At 48.3% G+C, this 24,373-nt stretch overlaps 1 protein-coding gene across 1 annotated transcript in view; it reads left to right on the forward strand.

Annotated features, from left to right (window-relative positions):
* The window catches only part of ADAMTS3 (ADAM metallopeptidase with thrombospondin type 1 motif 3), a gene marked incomplete at both ends in the record, with an annotated part of 124,448 nt that overhangs the window by 86,497 nt on the left and 13,578 nt on the right, over positions 1 to 24,373 (forward strand). Inside the window, 11 exons of the mRNA XM_082315445.1 lie at positions 2,920 to 3,119; positions 13,170 to 13,253; positions 14,440 to 14,596; positions 15,766 to 15,871; positions 16,807 to 16,950; positions 18,221 to 18,353; positions 18,852 to 18,965; positions 20,040 to 20,185; positions 20,754 to 20,929; positions 22,102 to 22,235; positions 22,761 to 22,884. Of these exons, the coding sequence (XP_082171571.1) occupies positions 2,920 to 3,119; positions 13,170 to 13,253; positions 14,440 to 14,596; positions 15,766 to 15,871; positions 16,807 to 16,950; positions 18,221 to 18,353; positions 18,852 to 18,965; positions 20,040 to 20,185; positions 20,754 to 20,929; positions 22,102 to 22,235; positions 22,761 to 22,884 (1,518 nt within the window). The remainder of the gene's footprint in view (positions 1 to 2,919; positions 3,120 to 13,169; positions 13,254 to 14,439; positions 14,597 to 15,765; positions 15,872 to 16,806; positions 16,951 to 18,220; positions 18,354 to 18,851; positions 18,966 to 20,039; positions 20,186 to 20,753; positions 20,930 to 22,101; positions 22,236 to 22,760; positions 22,885 to 24,373) is intronic.

Raw genomic sequence — 24,373 nt, forward strand, 5'->3', positions numbered from 1 at the left:
AAACTTTTTAGAACTAGCCAAAATTAATGATGATCAATTATGGTAAATAACTTCAGGTTGATTGAGGTATCTGGAACAGACTTTAATGCTATGAAAAGGTTCATTGACTCTGTGAGCTCTTCTGAAATGTCCGCTAGTGCCCTAGCACTCGGCTGAATCGCGCGCGACGGCACGAAGGAAGAGATTTAATGCCTGGGCTGTAGGAACGTAGGGGTGGTCTCGCTTTGCGCTGGTGCTCTCGCGCCTCAGGCCATCATCCCTTTGCCCTTACGTTCTGTGAAGTGCTTGGCAACGGAGGCAGATTTGCAAACGGAGCTATCGTTAGTACGTATAACCTGGGTTTGATTCTGATCGCTTGACTCTGAAGTCACTTAGGTGCTGGATTATGGAAAACAGATAAACAAGAATAGATAAACCGCTCGTATCACCCTGCGTTTTTTGGGCAGGGCTTAGCAATTTACAGTGGGTGCATGTAGGGAGGGCACCCCACAGCTTCACTTCCCAGCGAGGTGTGGGGAAAAGCAACGCACAGAAGGAGGCTTGCTAAGTAATTACGAGCTGATAAGTAGCTCAAATCAGCCTTGAAGCGGACGGTTGTTTTCCGACGTTAGCACTGCTGTTAAGGAGTAAGGTACTTAGGTAGTGCCAAGAACAGCAGACAAAAACATGAAAAAACGGTCGGCACCAGGCAAACTGTAGCTAGAGCAGGTACTGCTGAATATCCTCAGGAGTCCTGGGATGGTTCCTGGCATACGCTGCCTGCCACGCTGGGTGAAAAGGTTGGGTTTTTACCGCTGAGCCCGCTCCGGGGGAGGTTTGGGGTTTCTGCGGAAAGAAGTATGCAAGTTGCGTTTCAGGAGGTGGGAGGTTCGATTCTTGGAAATGTTTCCGGTGCTACTTTTTCTTTTTTCCAAATCTTGGCCACAAACGGTCACTACGTTTCTTCCTAGAGGGAGGTTATTTTTTTTGCTTTGTTGGGATTGCACACTTGAAAAATATTCTGTGGGTGCACGCATGGAAAACCTTGGCATATTGAGAATACCCTCTGTGTGCAGAAAGCGGCTACGTATTAGAGAGGGGTGGAAAAAAAGGAATCCTTTCTGACTCACTCTGCCTGCTCGCATGCACACAAAAAAGAGATTCTCCCCTTGGTTTGAGCCGCAAAACCGCCTGTTTAAGAAGGGAAGCAGCGGCCAAACCAAAGGTGATAGTTGGTTCTTTCTGAAGGGCTCTCAAGCTAGCCCATTCGCGCCGCGGGCGCAGCGACGCGATGACACGACTGGCGTGTTTCCGTTGGACGCTGCGCGCGGCGGCTCTGCCAGCTGCAGCCATTTTTAGAACGGGAGCTGGGCTCTGAATTTCCCGCTTGTGTGCTATCACAGGGTTCGCATTCTTGAGAGCGAGAGGACTCGCGGTTGAATTGTAAAGCTGTTTGCAGACCTGGTCTCTGGCCCACGGTGGCGGGCTAAGCTTCTGGAAACAGCTGGGGACGACCTTGCCGTTTGATGTGGGGTTTGGGGAGGGTTATTTATGCGTTGCTGTGAACCGCTGTGGTACTTAGGAGGGAGAGGCTTCCCAGCTAGTTCAGCCAGTAGTTGAATCTGCTCGGGATGACTTACAGCGTGGCCATCCAGCACGTTTTGCAACGTTGGCCCTGGTCCGGCTGTCCTTCCACGAGCAAAACTTACTTCCAGGTTACTGGGAGTCTTGCCTGAAAACATGCGAAGGGCTAGTGTGTGTACTTGCAGCCTTGGCTCATCAGCTCCGGTGTAGAGAAAAAGGGCTTGCAAACCGTGCCATCGTTTGGGGAAATGCCCCGTTACAATACGAGTCAACGCCCATGGAAGGCAGGACCGTCCTCCTTTTCTAGCCGTTGGATGCCGGTTGCTTTTGCTGGGTTCGTAGAGCAGGAAGATCGCTGTGTGTTTAAGGGCTGCATCATCTCTTTCTTCTAAATGGAAGAGGGGGGGAATGGGGATGCTCCCTGACTGTCGCAGAGCCAGAGACGCAGGAACAGCCCGGTTCCTAGGAGGACTGCAATACGTAGCTGGAGGTTTGCACTGTAAGATGTTCCAAACAGGCCTCTTTGCTGTCGTTTATTGCTTAGAGCCTCTTGGTGTGCTGGCTTACATTTAGGAAGAAGTAAGTAGCCTACAGCTGTGACTTTTTTCCTGTCAAAAATCCATGGTGATGTTTTGCTTTACTGTCCTAAGTGGAAGAAATAGCGTTTGAGTCACTGCAGATGTAGGCTGTTGAACGCATCCCCTTGCAAGCCAGTTCAGAATGGTTCATCTGCACTCTGCCCCTTCACCCGTGTCTCCAAGGGACCCTTCTAGTTCTCTGTGATATTCACGGGAGAGGATATTCCAACACCTACTTTATTTTTTAATTACAAAAAAGAGTAAGTCAGTCAGAAATTCTACGTTGGCTGTTGCGGTGCTGGGGTATGAGGGGGAAACACACAACGCTGCCGTTTGAGATCTTTTCAACACGAGTTGGGGCTGACCGCGTTAGTTTTGAGCGCTAAAGCCACAAGTTAAGCGTTGTACGGCATGCCCCATGAATGCTGAGGCATCCCGTGTCTCTGGCACTCTATAACGCGCGCCTGATGTGTTGCAAAAAAAAGGAGGGGGGAAATTCTGCGTTAGGAAGTGAAGTAGGGCCCTAAATCTCCTTAGGGATGAATTTTATTCTGGAAATAAGAACCATGCAATAAATTATAGAACCACATGGTTGAATGAATTTTTTCCTTGGGTATCTGATGACTTCCCCTACTCCTACGCTACTACAACAATCTCTTCAGAGCTCCCGATTTGTTTTATCCAAAGAAGCGGTGACTCTGCAGGTGAGGACGTCGTGCAGGAGGCTGTTTCTGAAATGGAATTGGAGCAGATGTTGATGTCTTACTATTTCTTGTAGACTCTCTTCTTGGCGGCCTCGGAGAGCTGAGTTCCCTGTACGGCAGCGTAGAGCAGCAACTCAACGAAACCCTGAGGCGACGCCGGCACGCGGGAGATGACGACTACAACATTGAGGTGCTGCTAGGTGTGGACGACTCTGTCGTCCGATTCCACGGCAAAGAACACGTCCAAAACTACCTCCTCACCCTCATGAACATCGTGAGTATCTTCCATGCACCGCTTGTTTTGGAATGCGGAAGGCTTTTGTAATCTCCTGCGGGAGTATCTAGGAGACCGTGCTTGATATAAATATGATCGTTTCATCTGCTGTTGGATATGGTTCTCTCTTTTCAAGATGTTCCTTTAATTGATCTTTTTCGCAGTAGTTTTCTAGGGCACATTCTAGGGTAATTCCAAGAATTTGGAAATAGTTGAAAAACAGTGGGGAAAAAATACAAACGTGATACATTTCTCGTAATTCCGGACTTCTCCCACAACACAGTTCTGAAGCTGGCTAAAAAATAAACATGCAGAGCGAAAAAATGTTCTAAACACCTAATGGCTCTTGGAAGGAGAGCAAACCTTCTGGTAACGTCTGTTCCTTAGCTCGTGTGGCAATACCCATATTTACATAGAAAGCATAAAGGAACAGAGACTCATGGAACTGCGTTATCATAGTGTATCTTAGGGGGTTAGCAAGTATTTTTTGTCTACGTAATCCATTTCTGGCTGTAAAATCAGTGGCAAGATAGTACATTTAAAGATAGAGTCTTGAACTCCGCTATCAGATTCTATGGAAATGCACGTTACAGAAGGGCACAGCTCACGCTGTGCGTTAAAAGTCACGTGCTGTACCAGCACCGAATGCGAGAATTGCTCAAGCGTCAATGTTTTCTGTTTTTTCTGTCTTAGAAGAAATCTAAAAAAAATACGTGAAAGGAATGTAAAGGAGATGTATAATCCCTTGCAATGCGTGGCCTTTTCTTAATGCTTATAAGTGTCGGACCCATATGGATGTGTCTTAGAAGCTCTGGGGATCATAAGGTTTTCCAGGACAAAAACCCAATATCCTAAGGAGAGATGGTAAGAGATGATAGGTTTGCAGTTAATAATGATTTGAGAAATGTAGAAATGATTCTTGTATTTTTTATGCTCACCTTTTTATCTCTGGAATAACTTAAAAATGATTCCTTAGGCGTACAAGTCGCCTTTGTAACGTTTCTTTATTCTGCGTCGCATCAGCGGCCATCATTCCTGACTGAGATCATTCAGTCCTTTCCCTGTTGAAAGCATTGGAAACACCGTCTTCCCCTCATCCCCAAACCTGCCTTCGGCTCCCCTTAGCGCACAGCATTCCGCTTGCGGGACAGAGGAACACCTACGGTGAATTTGGCCTTCAGTCCTCGTATCGTAAGACGTCCTGCACCGACGGCTTTTACGCGGCTCCCGCTCGGCGCGTGCCGTGCAACCCCCGCGTCACGCACGTGGCTACTCGGGGATGGAGACCTGGGGCTGAAACCGGTGCCTCTTGTGTTTCGGACTGAAAACGAGTTGCCGGATCTAGAGAAGGTCTCTTGGCTCCCTTTGCAAGCCCCTCAGCCAGCTAAATAAGCTATTCCTTCGGAAGGAACTGCGTTGCCAAACCCGACGCGTGTGAAGGACTGGGCTGCTTAGGTGCAGAGGAGACCCCGCAAATATTGAGGGGGGAGCGCGGGGCTGGGGCCCAAGTGTACCCACGGCTATGGTCTCCTTGTCATAAGACCCCCATCACCTTTTAGATGTTTGCAGCCAGGTTCTTTTGGAAAAAAAAAAATTAATCCTTGGCACCACCCAGCTTTTGCCTGTCACAACCCCGTCTTGGTTCTCCAAGCGTGCAAACACGCTGAGCGGCTTTGAAAATCTGCCCCACCTGTTCTAGCTCCCAAAATGAGGACCAGCAGTTTAAAAATTGAATCCATAGAATTTGAGAGGGGGGAAAAAAAAAAAAAACTCCATATGAATTGAAACCAACTGATATCTTTTCCAGCATAACTCTGTGCAGAATTATAATAACTCTGTATAGAATTATACTGTGCTATAAATCTAGAGTAAGAAACTCCAGACATACACACACATTGTAACTGAAAAACAGAATTTAGTCTGCTAGGTTTACAACCTGGAGCTTTGTTCAGTCTTACGCCTTTCCTACTGCTTCTGTAATGGTGAGCTTGGATGTTTTAGGCCGCTGCGGTATTTCAGCGTGCCGGGGGAGTTGCTCTCTAACAGTAAGCGAATGGATGCTGTGGAATCTTGGTTTGATGAAAAGGGGCCGTTAAGTCGAGTAATGTCTGAGCATTTGGGTTTGGAGCCCAAGGCATTGAATCGTACCTTCCTCCCCGCCTCTGACACGCACGCAGAAAGCCTTTGGCTGCGGCGCGAAGGTCTTGAAGGAGAAATAAGCCGCTGAACCTGGGCTGCTCTGTGGATCACCTCCGAGGCACGAGTGTATCGACAGCAAGGCTTCCGTGGCCCTGAATGTACGTCTCGTAACCGTCTGTCTCTGGCGTCAGTAGGAGCTTCTTGTTTAGGCTTGAGGGAATGGGAAAGCCCAGGAGCAAGTCTTTGCGTGTTCCTCGAAGATGAGACGGACGGATGCTGCGAACATCAGCAGACGCCGTTCAGCACAGCTGAATTCGCCTGGCAGACATGAACCTGCCTTTTGGGTCAGATTTAGGTTTGGATCCAGTGGGGTGAAGGTCCAAGAACCGAACCTTGCGTATCTAAACTTGTATCTTTTACTCTTCCTAAAAACGGGGAGGCTCTAGATAGAAGAGCATTTGTGGTGGCTGTTATGAGCCTTCGTGGGGATTTTTGCAAGGCTGGTGAGACTGGCTGAGACTGGCCTCCCCAGGCAGGGAGGTTAAGGGCAGTTTTGCCACATGCAATGCAGCGTATGCAGGACAGCTCCGGAGAAGCTTCAGAAGAATAAATATATATGGGCATCGTAAGCAACGCTGTTTAGCTCAAGCGCAAAAAAGCAGTATTAAATCACAGTCATTCAGCCCCGTGCCAAGACTGGTTATCCCGGGCAGGGTGCCACGCTGACACAGCTCTACTGCGCTCGCTGCCAGAGCTGGCTCGCTGGGAACCAAGCACCGCGGGGCCTTGCCGTGCCATTGGGAGCTCCAGGCCTGGAGGTTCAGTTTCAGCTAAAGAAATGCCTGGGATATTTTCCTCTGCTTAACATTTGTACGTACTTTTGGCTTAAGAAACAGGCTGGAAAACCCAGCATCAGCGATGCATCTGAAACAGCTGCTAAGAGTCGGTGCTGGAAGCCAGAAGCCCAGATGGGCTCATCTAGTCCAAAGCGATAATATGTCGTGTGGTCCCTAGCTTTTAGGCGAAGCTTTACCATTATCTCGCAGCACGAAGTGCCAAGGTCACCGACAGCCTGCCTTCCAGAAGGGCCGAGGGCTAACATCGCCCTTTGGAGAGCACGTCATTCCCCTGGAGGTGTTTCGGGTAGCTCGGCGGCCTGTCCGTTACCGGGCCGATTCAGCTGAATTCCTTGAGGTGACGGAATCGGTGTTTTCCTGATCTTACCTTTACCAGGAGCAGACAAGGAGTTGTAGCCTCCATCTCCCGAACCGTGCCATGGCGTTAGCACCGCTCCTCATCGCCGGCAGAGCATCCCTCGGAGAACCTGCAGAAGCACAGCGGGAAAGCAAGCAGAGTGAAAACTGGCAGAGGAGCGGGGAGCGGGGTGCAAGTAGGACGGAGAAAGCCTAAACTCCCCTTCTTCTCCCCTCCCTGTGTTCGTTCCCCCACCCTGGTTAGGCCCCAGGGCCACGGCAGCCCTTCGGTGGCCCCCTGGGTCTGTCAGGGGCCGGGTCCTGTCTCTGTCGCGTGGTGCTGTGCCACGCTGGTGCTGAACTCGCTTTTCGCAAGAGGAGAATCGGTTTTCACCGCTGTTTGTTTAACGTTTTATGGGCACGTGGCACCGTCAGCGTATCTGGTGCTTTGCAGCTACGCTGCTTCTGCGTTATGTTGTCTCTGGTAACATGGCTTTCCTCTCCTCCGCGCTGCCTAAGAGAAACCTCCAACAAAAAGTGGGGATCTTGATGGCACTGCGTTCAGTTTAGAGGAATTTTGGTTTTCAGCTAACAAAAGACAGAACAGTGAAGCATTCGGAATGATCGCTTTCAGCGAGCGGCAGCTAGTACGCTTTCTTGAGTGGACACTTCGAAAAAGCTTGATGTTTTCAGCACTGTGGTGGTCGATCTGCAATTGAGGGTCTCCTGCACGAGGCAGCTGACATTTGTTACTCCCCTGGGTGGTTACTTAAGACAAACCTTCCCCGGATTCAAGTAACTGAGATCAGAAAGATACGCAGAGGGCACCAGGTTATACTGCGGGATTCTGAGCAGGTTCGGACTTGGCAATATTTGCCTCTTTCCAATTTTTTTATTCCCTGGAGAATAAACCAAAATGAGCCAGAGGAGCGGTACTGCCGTGCACCGTGCCTTCTCGCATCGCAAGTTGCTTGTGACGGAATTCCTCTTTTGGTGATCACTGTCCCCTCAGCGTCGCGGTTTTGTGGGTATCCCCTTCTTTCTAAACAGCAGTGTCAGTTTGTTGTCCACGTGCTGAAGTCAAGGAGAGCTTTATGGTTAGCTTCCATAAGAACAGACAGTGCCAGAGAAGGCTAAAAATCGTGCCGCGGGTCTCCGTGCCCGCGCGCTGCCTGCGGTTCTTTCTCCCTCCATCACTTGCGCTCATTTTTTCCTTCGCTCTGCCTCTGTCTAGAAGTGCGTAGCAGGGCCTAAACACATGGCTTAATTGAGAGGTCTCTTGACTTTTTCTGGTCTCTAGCGCGATCGCTTAGCCGATAGTGACTGTCTCAGGTAAAGGAGAAGGGTCGGATCAGCCGCCTTCTTTCCTGTGCGGTTCCAGACAGAAAGGAGAGCTAACGGCGGTGACCGACGACAGCATGCGTCGGGCGGGCAGGGCATCCGCAACGTTTTTCCGTGCGGCTCTGCTGCACCGCGCGGGCGAGCAGCGTTTCAGAAATGCCGGGGTCCCCCGAGCAGCGACCTGTGCCTGTGCTGAACCACACGGGTCGTCGGCGCTGCTGAAGAACGTGCAACAGGAGCAAACCTGGAAGCAAGTTAACTTTTGTACGCAGAAAGTTTGAGATGAAAAGTTGTTATTCGTGTCAGCGGCAAAATATCACTTCCATCTTTTCTTAAACGTCTGTGGCTCCACCTGCTGAGAGTGGATGTCAGCGCAGAAATAAATACGGGGAGAGGTGACAGAGGGAGAAGAGTATCGAGCTTTTAAAAATTCTCTTCATAAAAAGGTTGCCAGAAAAGCCCACGTTCAGCATGGCTTGTGCCAGTTCTTCTGCCTCTGCTCAGTGGCTTTGCCGGGGGCTCGCTGCTGACCTGCCTGGGCTGTGGGTTGGGTGTGGAGCAGGAGGAGGAGGAGGCTCTCACTTGAAACCTTGGAATTCTGTGGCAATTGAGTAGCCCAGTTCGGAAGAAAATCTCTGCTTTATTTCCTGGCGTTTCAACGTTGCGGTGAGCACCGAGGGATGTTCTTTATGGACAAAGAGCCTGTTCGGTAGGTGGTGGCTTTTTCCTAGGAGTTTGGGAGTCGTCGTTCTTGCCTCTCCTTACGCCGTGGGCTTCGAGACTGCCCAGGCCCTCTCTTCATCACAAGACTGAAGAGGCTATGGCAGCTCTTTCTCCTTCAAAGCCACCCGTCTTCACAACCCTAATTCTTGACATTTGGTTTTGTCAGGCTTATAACTGACCATGTTGTCTGTCAAGATTACTGCTTAGGGAGCTGTTTCTATAGCATACAGTCATCGCACGCTCACCACTCTCACGTATCAGTTTACATCGGTTTTAATCTAATATTGCCCTCAGCTTGTGGTAAAGACTAACGGCACGCAAAGGTGTCACCATAAGAGCACGACTGGCTCCTTGCCATTTCATCTAGTGATTTATACCCGTGGATGGGCAGTAGACCAGCAGTCAACTATTTTTTTCAAGAGTATCTCCAAAGCTGTTTCATTTCCAGGGATGTGAACAGTAGAGCAGGTGATGACATTAATCATTAAATTCTGAATTACTCAACGCTCCTTCACTGGAGAATACTAATTAAGAGACTGCACTTTCCCCCGTGCAAGTCAGACACAGAAACTAAGTAGTTTCATCGAGGCCGAAACAGAAGGTCCTTGAGGCTATGTGGTCCCCAAAACCCAAGGAGAGTCAAGTGAAGCACTTGGTGTAAGCGGAGAGGAGCTTGCTGTGAGTGAGCAGAGGCAGGGAAATGTCAGCCAAGAAACTTCTGTAACCTTCCTCGCCCAGTTCCCTTACTTTTAAATTATTTCTGTTGTAATACCTTGGTAATTTAAAAAAGCGATCAAAGACACCATAGATTCTAAGAGAAGGAAACGAAGAGGCGGTAATCAAGGTAATACTGTTCTCGTGTAGAGCTTTTCATCAAAAAATATCAAAGGAGGTCACTACAGGCAGGACCTGAAAGACAGAAAGCAAACTCAGTCTGGGTCAGCCAGGGATAAAAACAGGGAGAAAGGCAGAGTCCAGGTTTCCCATGTCTCCCGGGGCTTCGACCCAGCAGCAGCCATCCCTCCCGGTCCTCCTGCAGGGGAAAGCCAGAAGGGACCACTTAGGCTGGCAGGTCTGGGAGCTGCTCTGGGGAGACTGCGATGATGGGTGAGGCTTTGCTGGGCAAATGGTTTACCCCCTGCCCCGTCGTTGGGGAGCTCAGCCCTTGGCAGGGCTGCGGATCGCCTTGGGTTAGCCTGCAGCCCCTACCTGGGCACCGCGGAGGCAGGGTCGGCGGGCGCTGGTGGGCGGCCCCGACAGGGAATCGCACGGTAGCTGCGCAAAACCAGCCGTGCATCCGCAGCTTGCTGTCCGTCCCGAAGGTGAAAGGCCAGCTACCAAGAGCTCATACTGCAAGGGGCGCCCAGAGGGACCAGCCGACGTGATTTGGGGACGTATGGGTGACTGTGGCCCAAGAGGCAGGTGAGAATCCAGCCGCTTCTCCTTTCGGGAGGAGGTCCGGCCAGAGGGCACCTTCGATTTCGCCGTTGCTGCCTTACGAGCGCATCGGCTTGGGAACGCGGGTTCACCCGTGACGTTCGTACTGCGTAAACACGGGTGAGGTTCCCCAGAAGCACCGAAGGCCCTTGCTTAGCAGTTATCTCCCCTTCCCAGGGCTCCTTCCTGCAGCCTTACGGCTCATTTGCCGGCTGCGTGTATTTTGTCTGTTTGAACAATTTTTTATCCATTCGGTAAACAGATACTTCCCCGCTTTGTCTGTGGAGTCTCACGGTTGTCATCGCTCTCCCGGTAAGCGTGCTGACTGACGTGCATTGTGCATATTGCTGTTGAATTCAGTCTAACCCCTTTTTACTTTTAAATGCTACAGCAGAGGCTGTACGGCCCGTTGGCCATCTGTGATACGTTTCACATGTGCCGATCGGATTTACCGGGCTGTGATTTCTGTATGCGTTTCGTACCAGTATCTCGGAACGTCATTTCTTTTGCCGTTGTAACCTCCATGGAGATGCAGTTACAGCAGTCTGGAAGTGCCGCGGTCTACGCTGATGTCTTCATTGCTTTTTTTTGGATTTGTGTCCTTCCAGCGCGGTTACAGGTTTCCAAAATTCCCTGTGTTTCAGTCCCAAGAGTATCTACGAATTTGCTCCTCGGGGGAATCCTGTAGCGGAGCCCTCCAAAGAGATCTACGGAGAATGGGGTAAAAAACGCTGTGGGGGAGAAATCTTGAAGATGACTCAAATCTTGAGGTCAATTCCAGGATCCTTTTTGTCTCTAGGAAAGTCACTCCTGGGAAGCTTGTTTTTTCTTGGCAGAAGGGAAATTGCGAACGTTTTTTTCTGACACAAACCTTTGTGGGAGCAATGTTATTAATAGGGAGAAAACACGCGATGAATAATTGAACTTTGGAATAATTGCCTCACAAGACGGGCAGTCTGAGTTATGTCCTCATTCCTTGTAACGCTGTCCCGCTGACGGTCTCTTCTCCGCTGGTCCTCAACGGGATTGCGTTTTTAAACACCAGGGGCTACAGTCATTGTGCCAGGTCCCACAGTCTGGACAACTCAGAATGACCCTTTTCCCTGAGGGGAAGGGATAAGTTCTGTTTAGCCTGACTAAAAAAAAACCAACCCTCTAAATCCTGCTCAAATATACCAGCCTCTGGACAGTGGTATTTATTTTTCAGCCGTTACTCATAATATAATATTTATTTTGTTTCGAGGGGGATGAGTAACTTCATTGATGATCTGCAGATGTTTTAGCCCCCTGATTTATACTCTGGTGGTAGGACATTTCTCACCTTCCCAGACACAAGGAAGGTCCTCAAGAAAAACAATTTTTGACTCACCTGCATAATTCTAGTTTTTTAACTTCACTTCCACAAATACCCTTTTTAGTACAAAAGCGACCGCGTAATTCTAATTTGTCTCTAAAAATTAGGGCAGCGGTAGTAGTTGCTGCTAAAAAAATGGTTTTTTCAAAACAAAAACCACGGTGAAATATTTCAGTTGTTGAGTGGGCAGTGGAACTGCAGCGTTCCCTCTGGATTTCTGTCTTGCGGCTGGGCTCCCTAATGGGACATAAGCTGCTCTTGCGCTGGGAGGGTTCTCCGAGCTCCTGTCCGTCTGTGTGATAGAGGATAGGCAGTCTTTCCTTCCTTGTAAGCAGTAATAAGACTGTTATTTCTAATCATCTGCTTATTTTCGCAGAATTTCTGGATGCTTCATTTCTTTGAGATCTTTATTGTTTTGCGAGCGTTGCCGGAAGGCGGTAAACGGGGCCAAAATTTATTGGGGCTTTATAACTAGCAGAGGGAGCGACTGTCTGACCTTTATTTCCTTTGGAAACGAGGCTAAAAGCACTGGAATCAAAGTTCTGCCTCGAAATGATGCGTAGAGATCTCACTGGAGACCTCCGCAGACCCGATTTGGTGCAAAGCCGTGGGCTGTTTGATGAGGACTCCCCGTGGGCTTTGAAGTTTGCTCGTTCCTGCATGTTTTCTGCAGTCCTTGAGAACCGGAGTCTTGAGGTCTCATGAGGTTGTCTTACGGACGGGTGTTTTCTCAGGCCAGCGGTTGTTTTTAATGTAGTAAGCCTTTCCAGATCGCGTAAACGTTACATGCTTTCATGCCGCTGGGGATTTTTTTTTTTTTGACGGAACGCGTTGACTTGGAGAAATCCAATATATTTGGAGATAGCATTACGCTGTATGGGGTACTACAGCGTTTATGTGTCTGGCAGCGCTGGTGACTTCAAAACTTTCAGATGAAAATTTCCAAAGCGTTTCTGGGATTTGGAAACACTTCGCCCGTGAATTTTAAGATGGATGTAGAATCAGGAGTACCGTTCTCATCTTTAAAGCCGAACACATGCCTCCATGTGCGCAGAAATGGAGCCTCGTCGTTCGTGTCATTGTCTAAATATTCTGCCTTCCCAACCTAGGGCCTCGGAATGCAAAAATGGCTTTAAGTCAAATCCTCAAGTATTTTCCGAGGGCAAACCTATGCTGAAGTTAACGGCACGTTTCCTTGAGCGAGAGCTACTGGCAGCGGGATCTTTTACGAAATGAACAAAAACACGCTCGCTCGCTCTCCGCACTGAAATACTCGTCCCGTGTGTTTAAACCGATTGAAGTGAGACAAAGGGTTGATGAAACAAATAGGAACAGAACCTGGAATTTATCCCCAGTTGGAGTGGCCGGATGGCATAGCAGAGGTGGCCCCGTGGGAGGGATGGTGACGGCTTTATCTGTTGTTAAAGCAAACTCTGTCTGCTTTTCAGTCCCTCAGTGAACTTGAACACGCTGCTATAACCTTGCTTTCAGGAATAACCTCACTTCCCTCATTATGTTTGTCAAATGTGGGAAATGAAGCGTTCGGGTAAGTATTTGCAGGGTTTGAAGTTGAAGGCTTTTTTTTCCCCCAGTCACCTTTTGGCCCTGATCCAAAGGCCGTTGAACTTGAGAGGAGCCTTGACGCGTGCTTCAGAAAGCTCTGCATCGGGGGCGCGGGATGACGGGAACTGCCGTCTGCGTTTCTCGCTGCACGGAAACTATTTGAGACTCGAACCCTCTTCTGAGAAGACCGTAGTGGTACAAGCACTTGGAATAACATACACGTGGCCTTGGAAGTTCCCTTGGTATCATCAGTGGGTTTTTTCTTTTTAATTTTTCCTTTTTTTTTTTTTTTTTCCTCAGGTGAATGAGATTTACCACGATGAATCCCTGGGTGTTCACATAAACGTCGTGCTGGTCCGAATGATCATGTTGGGGTACGCCAAGGTAAGCGAGCCTCTGAACCGGTTCTCCGCCTTCATCTTCTTTGTAATGACAGTCCTTGAGAGTCGCGTGAAGGGTTGTGGAAGCAGAAGTCCGCCTGACAGCTAGTTCCAGGGGACTGCTTTCCCTGCTTGGCATGAGCTCCATGTGCTCCTGCCCTCGTTCCTGAGGCCGACCATGAGCGTCCCTTTGGTGACAGAGGCGCAGGACTGGCTCAGGCTTGCAGCCTGAATTCTTGCCCTCGTGAGTCCTCCGGGAATGACAGCAGTTTAGTAGAAGCAATCGTCTTGGTTGACCAGCGCAGCTTGCTGGTGCACCCTCTCCAAGCAGTCTGCCGCTGTAACCATCTCCTTTTCTCATTTTGTGTGCACGCCTGCTACTGGGTCGCAGCACACTCCTCCGCTTTGTACCCTGGGCAGTACTTGTAGCGGCGGTACATGGATTTTGCAGGTAAAATACACTCAGAGCTGTGAAACAAATGCTTGTTAAATTGCTCAGGATGAGAGGAGAGCGCTAATGCTGTTCAGGGTGCGATAAAGATCCTATCTGTTCTGTTTAACTCAGCCATTGGATTTGGGCAAGACAAAAGACCGAATTTATTTATCTTGTAATTAACTGTCCTGAGCTTGCAGGCGCACGCCGTAGCACAAGTCTCACAGGACCAGATGTTTAATCTGTGTTCATCAGTACACGTTTACTGGCACTACAGTGTTCTCTGCCAGTTGAGGCATTGTCCTGGGTGCTTATATTATTCGCTTCCCCCACGCAGGCTGTGCGTGTCACTACGTGCTCATTCGTCTCAACTGAGTCACGTTGTCGTCCGGCGGTCCAGAACGTAAGCAAGTTCCACCAAAAGAAATCAAAATGCCCTTATTCCATCCTAACGTCAAGTTGTGTGTTCCTCCTGCACGTTACAGGCTATACACAGAAAGGCGGTTATTTCCATAGATGATGTGAACGCTCGTTAAGCTGTCTTCAAAAAAAGCCCTAAAGATGTACTTTTACATGTGCGTGGTCACTGTTAACATACCCATTTTCTTTTCTCACAGGAAAGACGACTGTCATGACTTAAGAGTGATAGGGTATTAGGAAGAGAGAATGGGGACCTGGTTGGTGCTCCAAGAAAACCAAAACTTGTCTGCATTTCCTATCTTTAGGAGCTCCCGGGTCTAACGTGTTGCTCTTTCAGTCCATTAGCTTGATTGAAAGGGGGAATCCCTCGAGAAGCCTGGAGAACGTTTGCCGCTGGGCCTATCAGCAGCAGAAGTCGGACCCCAGTCACTCTGAGCACCACGATCATGCCATCTTCTTAACCAGGCAAGATTTTGGGCCTGCTGGTATGCAAGGTAATGCAGCTGACCTGGAGCAAAACTATCTGGACTTGGTGTTTCTTGGCTAGCATCTGCCAGAAAAGAGGAAAGTTTGAGAATTGCTTTGTTACGTGATCCCGAGACGATAAGCAACGTAGGTCTTTATTCAGCAAATAGTTAAGGAAGTGTTCAATTTGGAAGATGTATAATCCTGGTCCTGTTGGGAAAAGCACGTACGCTCATCATAACGTTCAGCTGCCTCTTCTGGCTTTGGAAAAGGCCCACGTGGACAGCCCGAGCATGTACTCATTGCTCTGCTGTGGAGAGCAAGTACTGCCGTTCGGTTTACATACTTCTTAAAAAGCAAGTAGACCTTGCCGTGGTAGTCCTTGCCATTTATACCTAAGTGTAGTAGATGAAGTTTCTTACTTGAGAGATGTAAGTAGGTAGCTCTTTGCTGTCTTCAAACACCAGGTGTTTGTGTGTGTGCAGGAGTCATCGAGCAGGAACGCTCAATGCACTGTGCATTCAACTTCACTTTTATTGCATCGTTCGCTGCAGATTTCTTTTTATAGATAGCGTACCGGCTATTTTGCTACCTGCATTCATCTTTACGACTCAAGGAACTAACTTCACAAAGTGTGATTTGTATCAGTGCGGGTGAAGAGGAGTCTGGGTGAGACCATGTTTTGGCTGTCCAGTTGGAGATGTCTTAGATAGTCGTGTTCAGTACCTCCCTGTTCCCGTCGCCTTTCAGGGGGAGATAAGGCTCCAACTTCTCCTTCAGGTCTGGGCTGGCGTGGCTGGAGTGAAACTGGTTCGGGTGAGATGTTAGGCAGGCTTCCCTGTCGTCAGGCAGATTTTAGCTCTCACGGAGGAAAAGACAGGCAATACGCACCAGGCAGTATGTAGATGAAGGTACCGATAGGAACACATGCAAGAAATCCCAGCCTATAGCTCTACCTTTTAATTGAACAGGAATCTCGTGCATTTTTGGTGGTAACAGGGTAAGTGCCTGAAGTAACACAGATGTCTGTGGAATCAGAGCCATTTATTCTATCTGAGAGCAATTGCAAAGACAGAGGAAAAAATTGGCAATCGGAAGAAAATAATCCTAGGTTCTTCTCAGGTAATTAGTTTATTGGGGGGTGTTGTTTAAAATAAATGTACTGGGTAAAAGAATCGGACACAATTTCTCTCAATAGGATACGCTCCTGTTACTGGCATGTGTCACCCGGTCCGAAGCTGTACTCTCAACCACGAGGATGGGTTTTCATCAGCTTTTGTGGTTGCTCATGAAACTGGTCACGTGTAAGTCTAACTTTTGCAGTTAGATTGCCAACAAAATGTGGTGCTGCCTCTCCCGCTTGCTTCAAGTGCTTTAGTTTTAATGGCTATATGAAAGCTATCCTAATTTTATTTCCATCCCCTTGGAACGCCTCAGGGGTTTAAGCAATGAAGGGAGAAGTGGGGGAAGAAAGGAAGGGGAAGAGAGAAGGGGAACTTGTTTTCTCTAGGGTGGGAGGAGGTCAGTAAGAAACTTGGAAGGCCCCGGCGGTGGAGACAGGAGCTTGTCAAGCATCCTTAACTTCTTTCTCCTCATTGACTGAAAGCGCTGATTTGTCAGATTTGGCACCTCCTCAAGAATGATAAACTGTTAAGTTGGGAGTAACTCATTAAGCCAAGGTCTCTGTTAGCCGTCTGGGTGAATTAACGTCAAGCACTGAGGATCTGATTTTTGTTTTCCTTGAGTAGTGCGGGCTACTTGTGCGGCTCACTGGGCAGAGCGTAGCCCAAATGGAGATGACCAGGTCACTTGCCTATTAAGCTGTACCAGGTGCATGCTTGGAGATGTAGCATGCTAACGGTGTTAGCTCTTTGGAGGTGCAACGTGATAACTATGTTAGTTTTGTGGTTTCGATAAATGAGTATACAGATGTGAACAATTCGATGTCGGAATGAACTGCTCCCTGACGAGCGGAATTGTTTTCCTTCATCTGAAGCATAAGAAGTCGTCATCTAGTTAGTTCATTCCTGGAATTAACAAATAAAGTATAAATGAATGAGTATTCAGAGAGTCCTTGTGTCTTGGCATCAAAGACGACCAGTTTGAAATGAAGGTTATATCCGTAGAATGCAAAGATTTTGCATGATTACACGTGCACGAGAAACTGTTTTCTTTACAGTTGTTTTACTGGTTGAAGAGCAGAAACTGCCTGGGCTCTGATACCGATTCTTTGTTACAGGCTGGGAATGGAGCACGATGGGCAAGGGAACAGATGCGGGGATGAGACAGCGATGGGCAGTGTCATGGCTCCCCTGGTGCAGGCTGCCTTCCATCGCTACCACTGGTCCAGGTGCAGCGGCCAAGAACTCAAAAGATACATACAGTAAGGACCTGCCAGCGCTCGCCGGTCGTTGTTTTAGGAAACTAAAAGTTTCCTAAACTAAAACTAAAAGGAAACAGAAGTCTTTGCAGTTCCTGGGACGTGGGGCCAGCGTGCTGCCCTCTGCTAGACCGCGAAGAGAAGAGGCGAGGCAATCCCAGCGTGACGGAGCAGGCACCAAGTGTCGTAACGGGACCCTTGACTGCGTCAGCCCTTTTTCTAAACGCGGCGGTACTGGGGCCTCAGAGGTGCTGAGGAATGGGACCCTCCGGGGTGGCCTGCTCCCTGCTTCCCGGCAGGGGTTCGGCCTTCGGAGGCATTCCAGCGGGCCGCTCCGTGCTTCAGCGCGATGGCAGCGAGGCACCGCCGTCTCCACCTCTGGGCTCCTCCGGTGGAGCGGTTTTCTCATCTTCCTTTTTTGCCATACTCTTTTTCCCTTCAAATCTATATGAGAAAAGCTATAAACCAGGAGGAATGCTTCCTCGCTTCGGGCTGTACCCAAAGCCCATTGCATCCTCCGGGGGCTGGCAGCAGGACTTTATGGCAGGCAGCTGGCGTTCTCCCTAGGTTTTTGATTTCTCTAGGAGTTACGCTGTGAAACTGGCAGGAGGAAGCCCTAAACTCAGAAAAGGAACTAGCAAAAGTTGTGGAAGAGAGAAGGCGGCTTGCCTTGCGGCTTTAGGTTAGACATTAGGAAAAACTTCTTCACCGAAAGGGTGGTCAAGCATTGGCACAGGCTGCCCAGGGAAGGGGTTGAGTCTCCATCCCTGGAGGTATTTAAAGAACAGATAGATGTGGTGCTTGAGGACATGGTATAGATGGACTTGGCAGTGCTGGGTTGACGGTTGGACTCGATGATCTTAAGGGTCTTTTCCAACCATGACGATTCTATGATTCTATGTTGCCCTTTGGTGCTGGGAGCGCAGGAGGGTTTGTTTTCTGCCTCTGGTGCCAGGGAAGTAAAGCGCAAATTTCGCATGTATGCTAGGGCAGGGAAGGCCTGGAGATGCCTCTCCACAGGCTGCCGCAAACGTGGGGGTTTTGCTGTAGGATCTTCCCATCCAGTGCTCGGTCACGTTGCGCTGGGCGATATTCCTGCAGAAGGGACTGGCTGTGCTTCGGGGAGCAATAGCCATGTAAACAGGCAGCAAACAAGGTGGAGAAAAGGAGTATTGCCTTACTAAGGATAAGTACTTTGATCTTTCTGATCAAAAAAAAATAAAATCACTCCATCTTCCCATGATTTTTTTTTTTTCTGTATGTCTTTCCACAGCTCTTACGACTGTCTTCTCGACGACCCTTTCGAACATGATTGGCCCAAGCTTCCTGAGCTGCCAGGCATCAATTATTCCATGGACGAACAGTGCCGCTTTGATTTTGGCGTCGGCTATAAAATGTGCACAGCGGTATGTCCGGGGCAGCCGTTGCAAAGACAAACGTTCATTCAGCAAGTTGAGGTCTGGCCTTATTAAAGAGCTGCAATACACGCATTTTCTCGTAATTGAAGAGCAGTTGAACAGATCTGTAAAGAGGAGAGAGATATTTATGGGTGAAACCCATAAATCTGGGTCATTTGGTTTCATGGTCAAAGTGGGTGGCAGCACGGTCCACGTGACACAGGCTTGTGGTAGCGATCCCAAGGAAGAAGGGGGAAAAACCTCATTTTCCTCCCACTTGTGGGTGTCTCCTCCTTTCTTCTTCTCACCAGCTGAGGACTAGGGGATGCAGGGAATAAGCACTGCCCTTTTCTTTCTGAAGCTGCTTTTGCCCTTTTCTTTCTGAAGATACCGTACTTATTGGTAGCCGTGTGTGCGAGATGAATTGACTGGGTGGGTTGAATCGTTATCTGAAAAGAGTTAATAATCTAATGTTGAGTTGCATCTCCTCAATGTTCTGGGTTGCAGTTCCGAACCTTTGACCCGTGCAAGCAGTTGTGGTGTAGCCATCCGGATAACCCGTATTTCTGTAAGACTAAGAAAGGACCTCCGCTCGATGGGACAGAATGTGCCCCTGGAAAAGTGAGTATTGTGGTTTTGCTATGTTTGTAGTAAAAAAAAAAAAAACCCCAACGGTTGCATTCATTTGGGTTGAAGGGCACAGAGGAAAGCAGGGAATTGCCCAGCATTCCCTGGGTGGAGCTCGAGGAAAGGAAAAAGAGGGAGCTGTGCTTTCCCAGTCTGCTCTTCTTTTGAACCGTACAAGGTTTGCCGTAGTACAAAGTACGTTTTGGACACAGAAACCCCACTTGAGGTCTAACCCACTCTCAGCTCTTCTGTGGCCTTTTTGTTATGTTTTTTTGGATTCTCATCTCATCTGCAGAGTGTCCGTAAAATGTCTTTAGGAATCCACGGCAGCAGATAATGCCGTTACTGTAGGATTGCTTCCTAGTGCTTGTGGTCCAGACATACTGTGGCTAAATGTTTGTGCGGGCTTAGGATTAGCTCTTTATTTTTCCCTTTTAATATCCCCGTTAGTGGGTGTCCTGCTGCTAATTCATTTTTAATTATAAAATTATACGCAAATAAATGTTTGTTTAGCAAATTCCATGTATTTCGAGATACAGGAAAGCCACTTATACCATCTGAGTGTGCCCTAGCCAGCAAAACACCACCCTGCCCAGTGACTAGCCCTCTGTTCCAGCCTGTTTAAGTGTGAGATTTGGCCGGTATGAGGGGGAAAAAAAGAAAAAAACCAACTAATCCTCCGCAAAAAACGTTATCCTGCTCATATTCAGAACGTGAAAATTCCTTCAAAAAGGTGGTAGCGACTCAAATGAAACAAAGGCTGACTTAAATTAAGCGAAGAGGAGGGTGGAATGTGTTGAGCTTCGTGTGTCTGCGCGCGGAAGGGTTGCGGCTGGGGTTCGGCGGTGCTGCCTGCTCGGCCACGGAGCCGACCGCCTTCAGGTGCTCGTGGGCCCGCAGTACGTAGACCTCGTCCCCAGGAAAGTCTCTGCTTGCAGTCTGTTCTCCAAGACATCCCTTCTCAGCCCGTGAGCTCACCTCTGCGTGCTTTTAATTTTACCGCGATTATCCATTCGGTTTGAGTTTTGTTTCTCTTCTCATCTGTTTTCCCTGCCCGATTTCTCTCAGTGGTGCTATAAAGGTCACTGCATGTGGAAGAACGCTAACCAGCTGAAGCAGGATGGCAACTGGGGACCCTGGACAAAATTTGGCTCCTGCTCACGAACCTGTGGAACCGGAGTTCGCTTTCGAACGCGCCAGTGCAACAATCCAATGTAGGTGGTCTGGCGAGGCGGTAGTTTCTGTCAACCGGGAGTCGTTACAGCTGGCAGCATAAATGGCATTTACATTTTGGATGGAGTCTGCCAAAATTCACATTCGGTTCAAGCCCCTTGAAATAATGGCTTTTTGCAGGGAGCCAGGGTCATTTTTGGAGAATCCAAGAATTTCCAGAGGAAAGCCTGTGGAAAACCATCCCAGGGATGTAGCTGATGTGTAAGAGAGCGAAGAGTACATAGCGCGTGAGCTCAGCAAGCTGCAGGATAGATAATATCTAATTGCAAATTATCTATCTTAGATAATCTCTAATTGTAAATCGGCTGTTGGCAGCATATACGTGCACGTGTGTTACTTCTGCATTTCAGCGTACGCCTCGGGGATGCATGGGCAAGCACAGAGGTTATACTGCAAGCGCGTAGCTGTGCAGTGTGACTGCTCTGTTTCCATTGCTTTACAAGATTGTCTCTTAAAATAGAGTGTGAAATTGCACCGAAGACAGAAGAAAAATCCCCAGAGCTAACGTCCAGAGGGTTTGAGCATTTCTTGACTGTTTCCTCTTCGCAGGCCCATTAACGGAGGTGAAGACTGTGCTGGTGTCAATTTTGAGTTCCAGCTTTGCAACACGGAGGAGTGTCCGAAGCACTTTGAGGACTTCAGAGCGCAGCAGTGTCAGCAGCGCAATTCCCACTTCGAGTTTCAGAACAGCAAGCACCACTGGCTGCCGTACGAACACCCGGACTGTAAGTTCGGTTATTTGCCTTGATTGCAAGTCAATCCCGGCATCTCCCAGAGCTTGTGGGGGTCTTGTTCATCAGCCATGCAGAGACCAGGAATAATCGGTGTGCGAGCGAGCGTAGGTGTGACTAAAAAGCGGGAAAAATGGGTGGCCCCAGAAGGAAAGAAGAGGTGCCATGCCAGCGAGTTGTCATTTCCCCAGGCCAGCTAGCTTCCCCTGGCTTTTGTCCTCCTCTTAGTGAGAATATGATGTGGCAAGAGGCTCTCGGCTCCGGCTGGAATAACTGGTGGGTGCCGGTAGGATTTACTGCACCGGGCTGTCGAGCTCTGGCGCTCTGCTGTCGGGGCAAAGCGTGGGAAGCTGGTGGTTGGGGCCTGAAGAACCCTTCCTCCCCTCTCTCCTGTACAGGTCTTCGTCTGCTTGGCTGTAAAGGGCCTACCTTCGATCGCAGCTGCTCCAACTATTAACGGTGTTTTTGTAATGGCACTACTTGAGAAGTCCTTCTTAGTGTTTTCCCACTTTTACAGGTCCACCTGCCCCGGCCTCATTCCATCAGTCTTCACTGCAAACATGAGTCTCACCCAGTAATTACCTTGGGTGACAAGGATAGCTTCAAGCACAAGGGCAGGTTCCTAGTTCGCCGGAAGGCATTGCGGAGTTGCTGGCGTTTCTTCCGCGGGTGTCTCCTGAGATACCCTTTACACGTGGCTAAGGAGTTAGATTCAGGCGTCAGCCGGGAAATACGTGTTCAGCTGGTATTTTCAAAAAAGGATAAAGAAAGTTAAAGATCCAAATCCCCTGTCCTTTTCACCTGGCTTTTAGCACCATCTTCTCACAGACTCCTTTTTCTGCTGTCGTTTTGCTGCATCCCTGTGGTTTTGTAAACTCAGCCCTGTTCCCGCCGGGATCGGAGTGAAAGCTGCTTTCAGGACAGTCGAGAACCCAGTCCCGGGAGCCTCTTTAGCAGGGAACTGATTTCTGTGAGAACATCTCAAAGCGATAGGCCTATAATTCACAAAAAAGCGAGTTCATTGCCTTTTTTCTCTCCACAGCTGTCTGTTAAAGGTCCTTTCTATCTCTGTCATATTCTCTTCGCTCCTTCAGTGGGATATTTTTCTGAAACACGTCTGGATTGCTGTTAATTTATGCAGTTTCTCCTCTTTCCTTGCTCCACAGCTAATAAGAGATGTCACCTGTACTGCCAGTCCAAAGAAACCGGAGATGTCGCCTACATGAAACAGCTGACGCACGACGGGACTCGCTGTTCCTATAAAGATCCCTACAGCATTTGCGTTCGCGGGGAATGCGTGGTGAGTGGCAGCTTCCCAAGGGCAGCGTTGAGTTTGAGCTGCGCCGCGTTGCGTAACGGCTCTGGTGAGAGTCCATCAGAACAACTCGGTCAACGGCGCAGAGATAGACCTTGCAGATGTTTCTCGATTCAATATTTGCAGCATCATGTTCCTCATAATTCCTTGAAATTTAAATTAAATGAGCGCAACGCATGGAAATACTCCGCTCCTCTTCAGCTGATCGTTTCCTTCGCCTTTTTTGCACTTAGTTTCACATCTGAGAAGAATCGTGTCTATTTTTCTCTTTCCCATCTTTCTTATTCTTGAAGTACAGCGAACATAAAGCAAGAATCGCTTCTGTTTTTCACATGAAAACCATTATCCAGCACCAGATTCGCAAGTAATCTGTGTTTAAATAAAATAGATCAGCGTTGGGTGGTATGTTCCTCCGTGCGTTAATTTTGCGATGGCTTCCCACCATAACTAAAACTGACACCTAATGACAAAGCCTTCTCTTTTTTTCTTTTTTTGCTCTTCCTTCTGCAGAAAGTGGGTTGCGACAAGGAAATTGGCTCCAATAAGGTTGAGGATAAGTGCGGCGTCTGCGGCGGGGATAACTCTCATTGCCGAACCGTGAAGGGAACCTTCACCCGCACTCCCAAAAAACTTGGTAGGAAGAGCATTTTCATGCATCTCCATATAGTTTCTCTTGTCTCTGGTGTCGTACTTAGCGCTTTTGCAGACCGGTCAGAAACGCAGCCTACTTTAAGGTAGCAAAACGCAAGTTGTAAGCTATGTGCAAAAACGGTTTAGTCCCTGATAAAGAAATCTTCAAAGCAGTGTAGCATTTCTGTCCTTTGAAGGACCTCTTAGAAGAAAGCTTGATCGGTGAAGCGTATTGAGAAATACTCCCCATGCAGAGCGTCTTTAGTTCGTCTTTGTAAATGTCGAAGCCCAGCCAGACAACGCTTGGGCTAAGTGGGGATACACTCAGTTTTGCTCAACAAGACCAAGCTGTTCTTCTCACAGGGAAACGCAGAAATCGAGATACTTTGCCTGACACTAAGCGTAGCGTGCCTCTCTCTGTAGGAGGAGTAAAGGAAACAGTTTTTTCTCCCGTTAAAGATGAAGCTTTTCACAAGTTTTTCCTCTCAAACCTAAATTCAAGAGTTTTAAATGGAAGTCTGAATTTCTGTGCGTATGAAGCGAGCGTAGGGATCCTCATGTCATGTTGGTTGTTTATGATGCTTTCTCGCCAATTACAGCCCTTTAGTCAAATAGATGAATTAAAAATAGATTCGGCTGAATTCTGAACCAAATATAAAAATGTTTTGGCGGGACTCCTGATTTCTCATATCCTTTAAGTTGTGCGACCGAGATGCAGGGGAACCCATGGTAGCGTTCTGCTCGCTCAGAACTAAGAACGGCCCGGTTAAAATTTTCAGACTGCGCTCTGGGGTATTTTGCAACACAGTTGATAGCAATAATAACTCAAGATCTCCTTGGACTTCTTCAGAAATTTCCATTTCATCAGTTATTTGTTAAGCCAGGGCAGTATTAACTTGTACGTTTGCTGTGACTATTTTGTATTTTAAGGCTTTCCTGTATTGCTGCTTTTTTTTTTTTCCAGTCTGGGGAAGCTACTCAGGGAAATATATCTCCTGTATGACCGGGAGCAGTTATTTCAGGGAGAGCTGTCTGATAGAGCTAAGTGTTTTTATATACAGCGGAGAAAGGCTAAGGGACAGATAATGTGAATATCTGCATTAACCGTTTAGAGGCTGGTAAGTGCTGCCGTGAAGCAGCATTAATAATTAAATTTGGAGGGTGAGCAGCCAAGCTAAACATGGACAAAGATAAGTTAACGTGCGACTGGAAATAAAATACATAAAAATATTCTGCTGAAAATACTTATTAATTATTACAAACCAATTGGAAAAGTTTATCGGTTGTAATTATCAAATTACAGTAGAGAGCCTTTCTGAAAGGGATGGTTCCCTGGAGGCTGATGGGTTGGGCGCGGAATAATGCAAGAATCATTAACGCTTTGGCAGTAATGGACTTAAGACTATGACTTGAGCCTCATATCTAAGCCTGGGTATTTCTGGAGCTGGCAGCTACTGTGCTTTTCTTTTAAAAAAGAAAAAAAAGCAATCAAC

This window comes from Platalea leucorodia, assembly GCF_965183815.1.
Source record: "Platalea leucorodia genome assembly, chromosome: 6".
In the NCBI taxonomy this organism is placed as follows: domain Eukaryota; kingdom Metazoa; phylum Chordata; class Aves; order Pelecaniformes; family Threskiornithidae; genus Platalea; species Platalea leucorodia.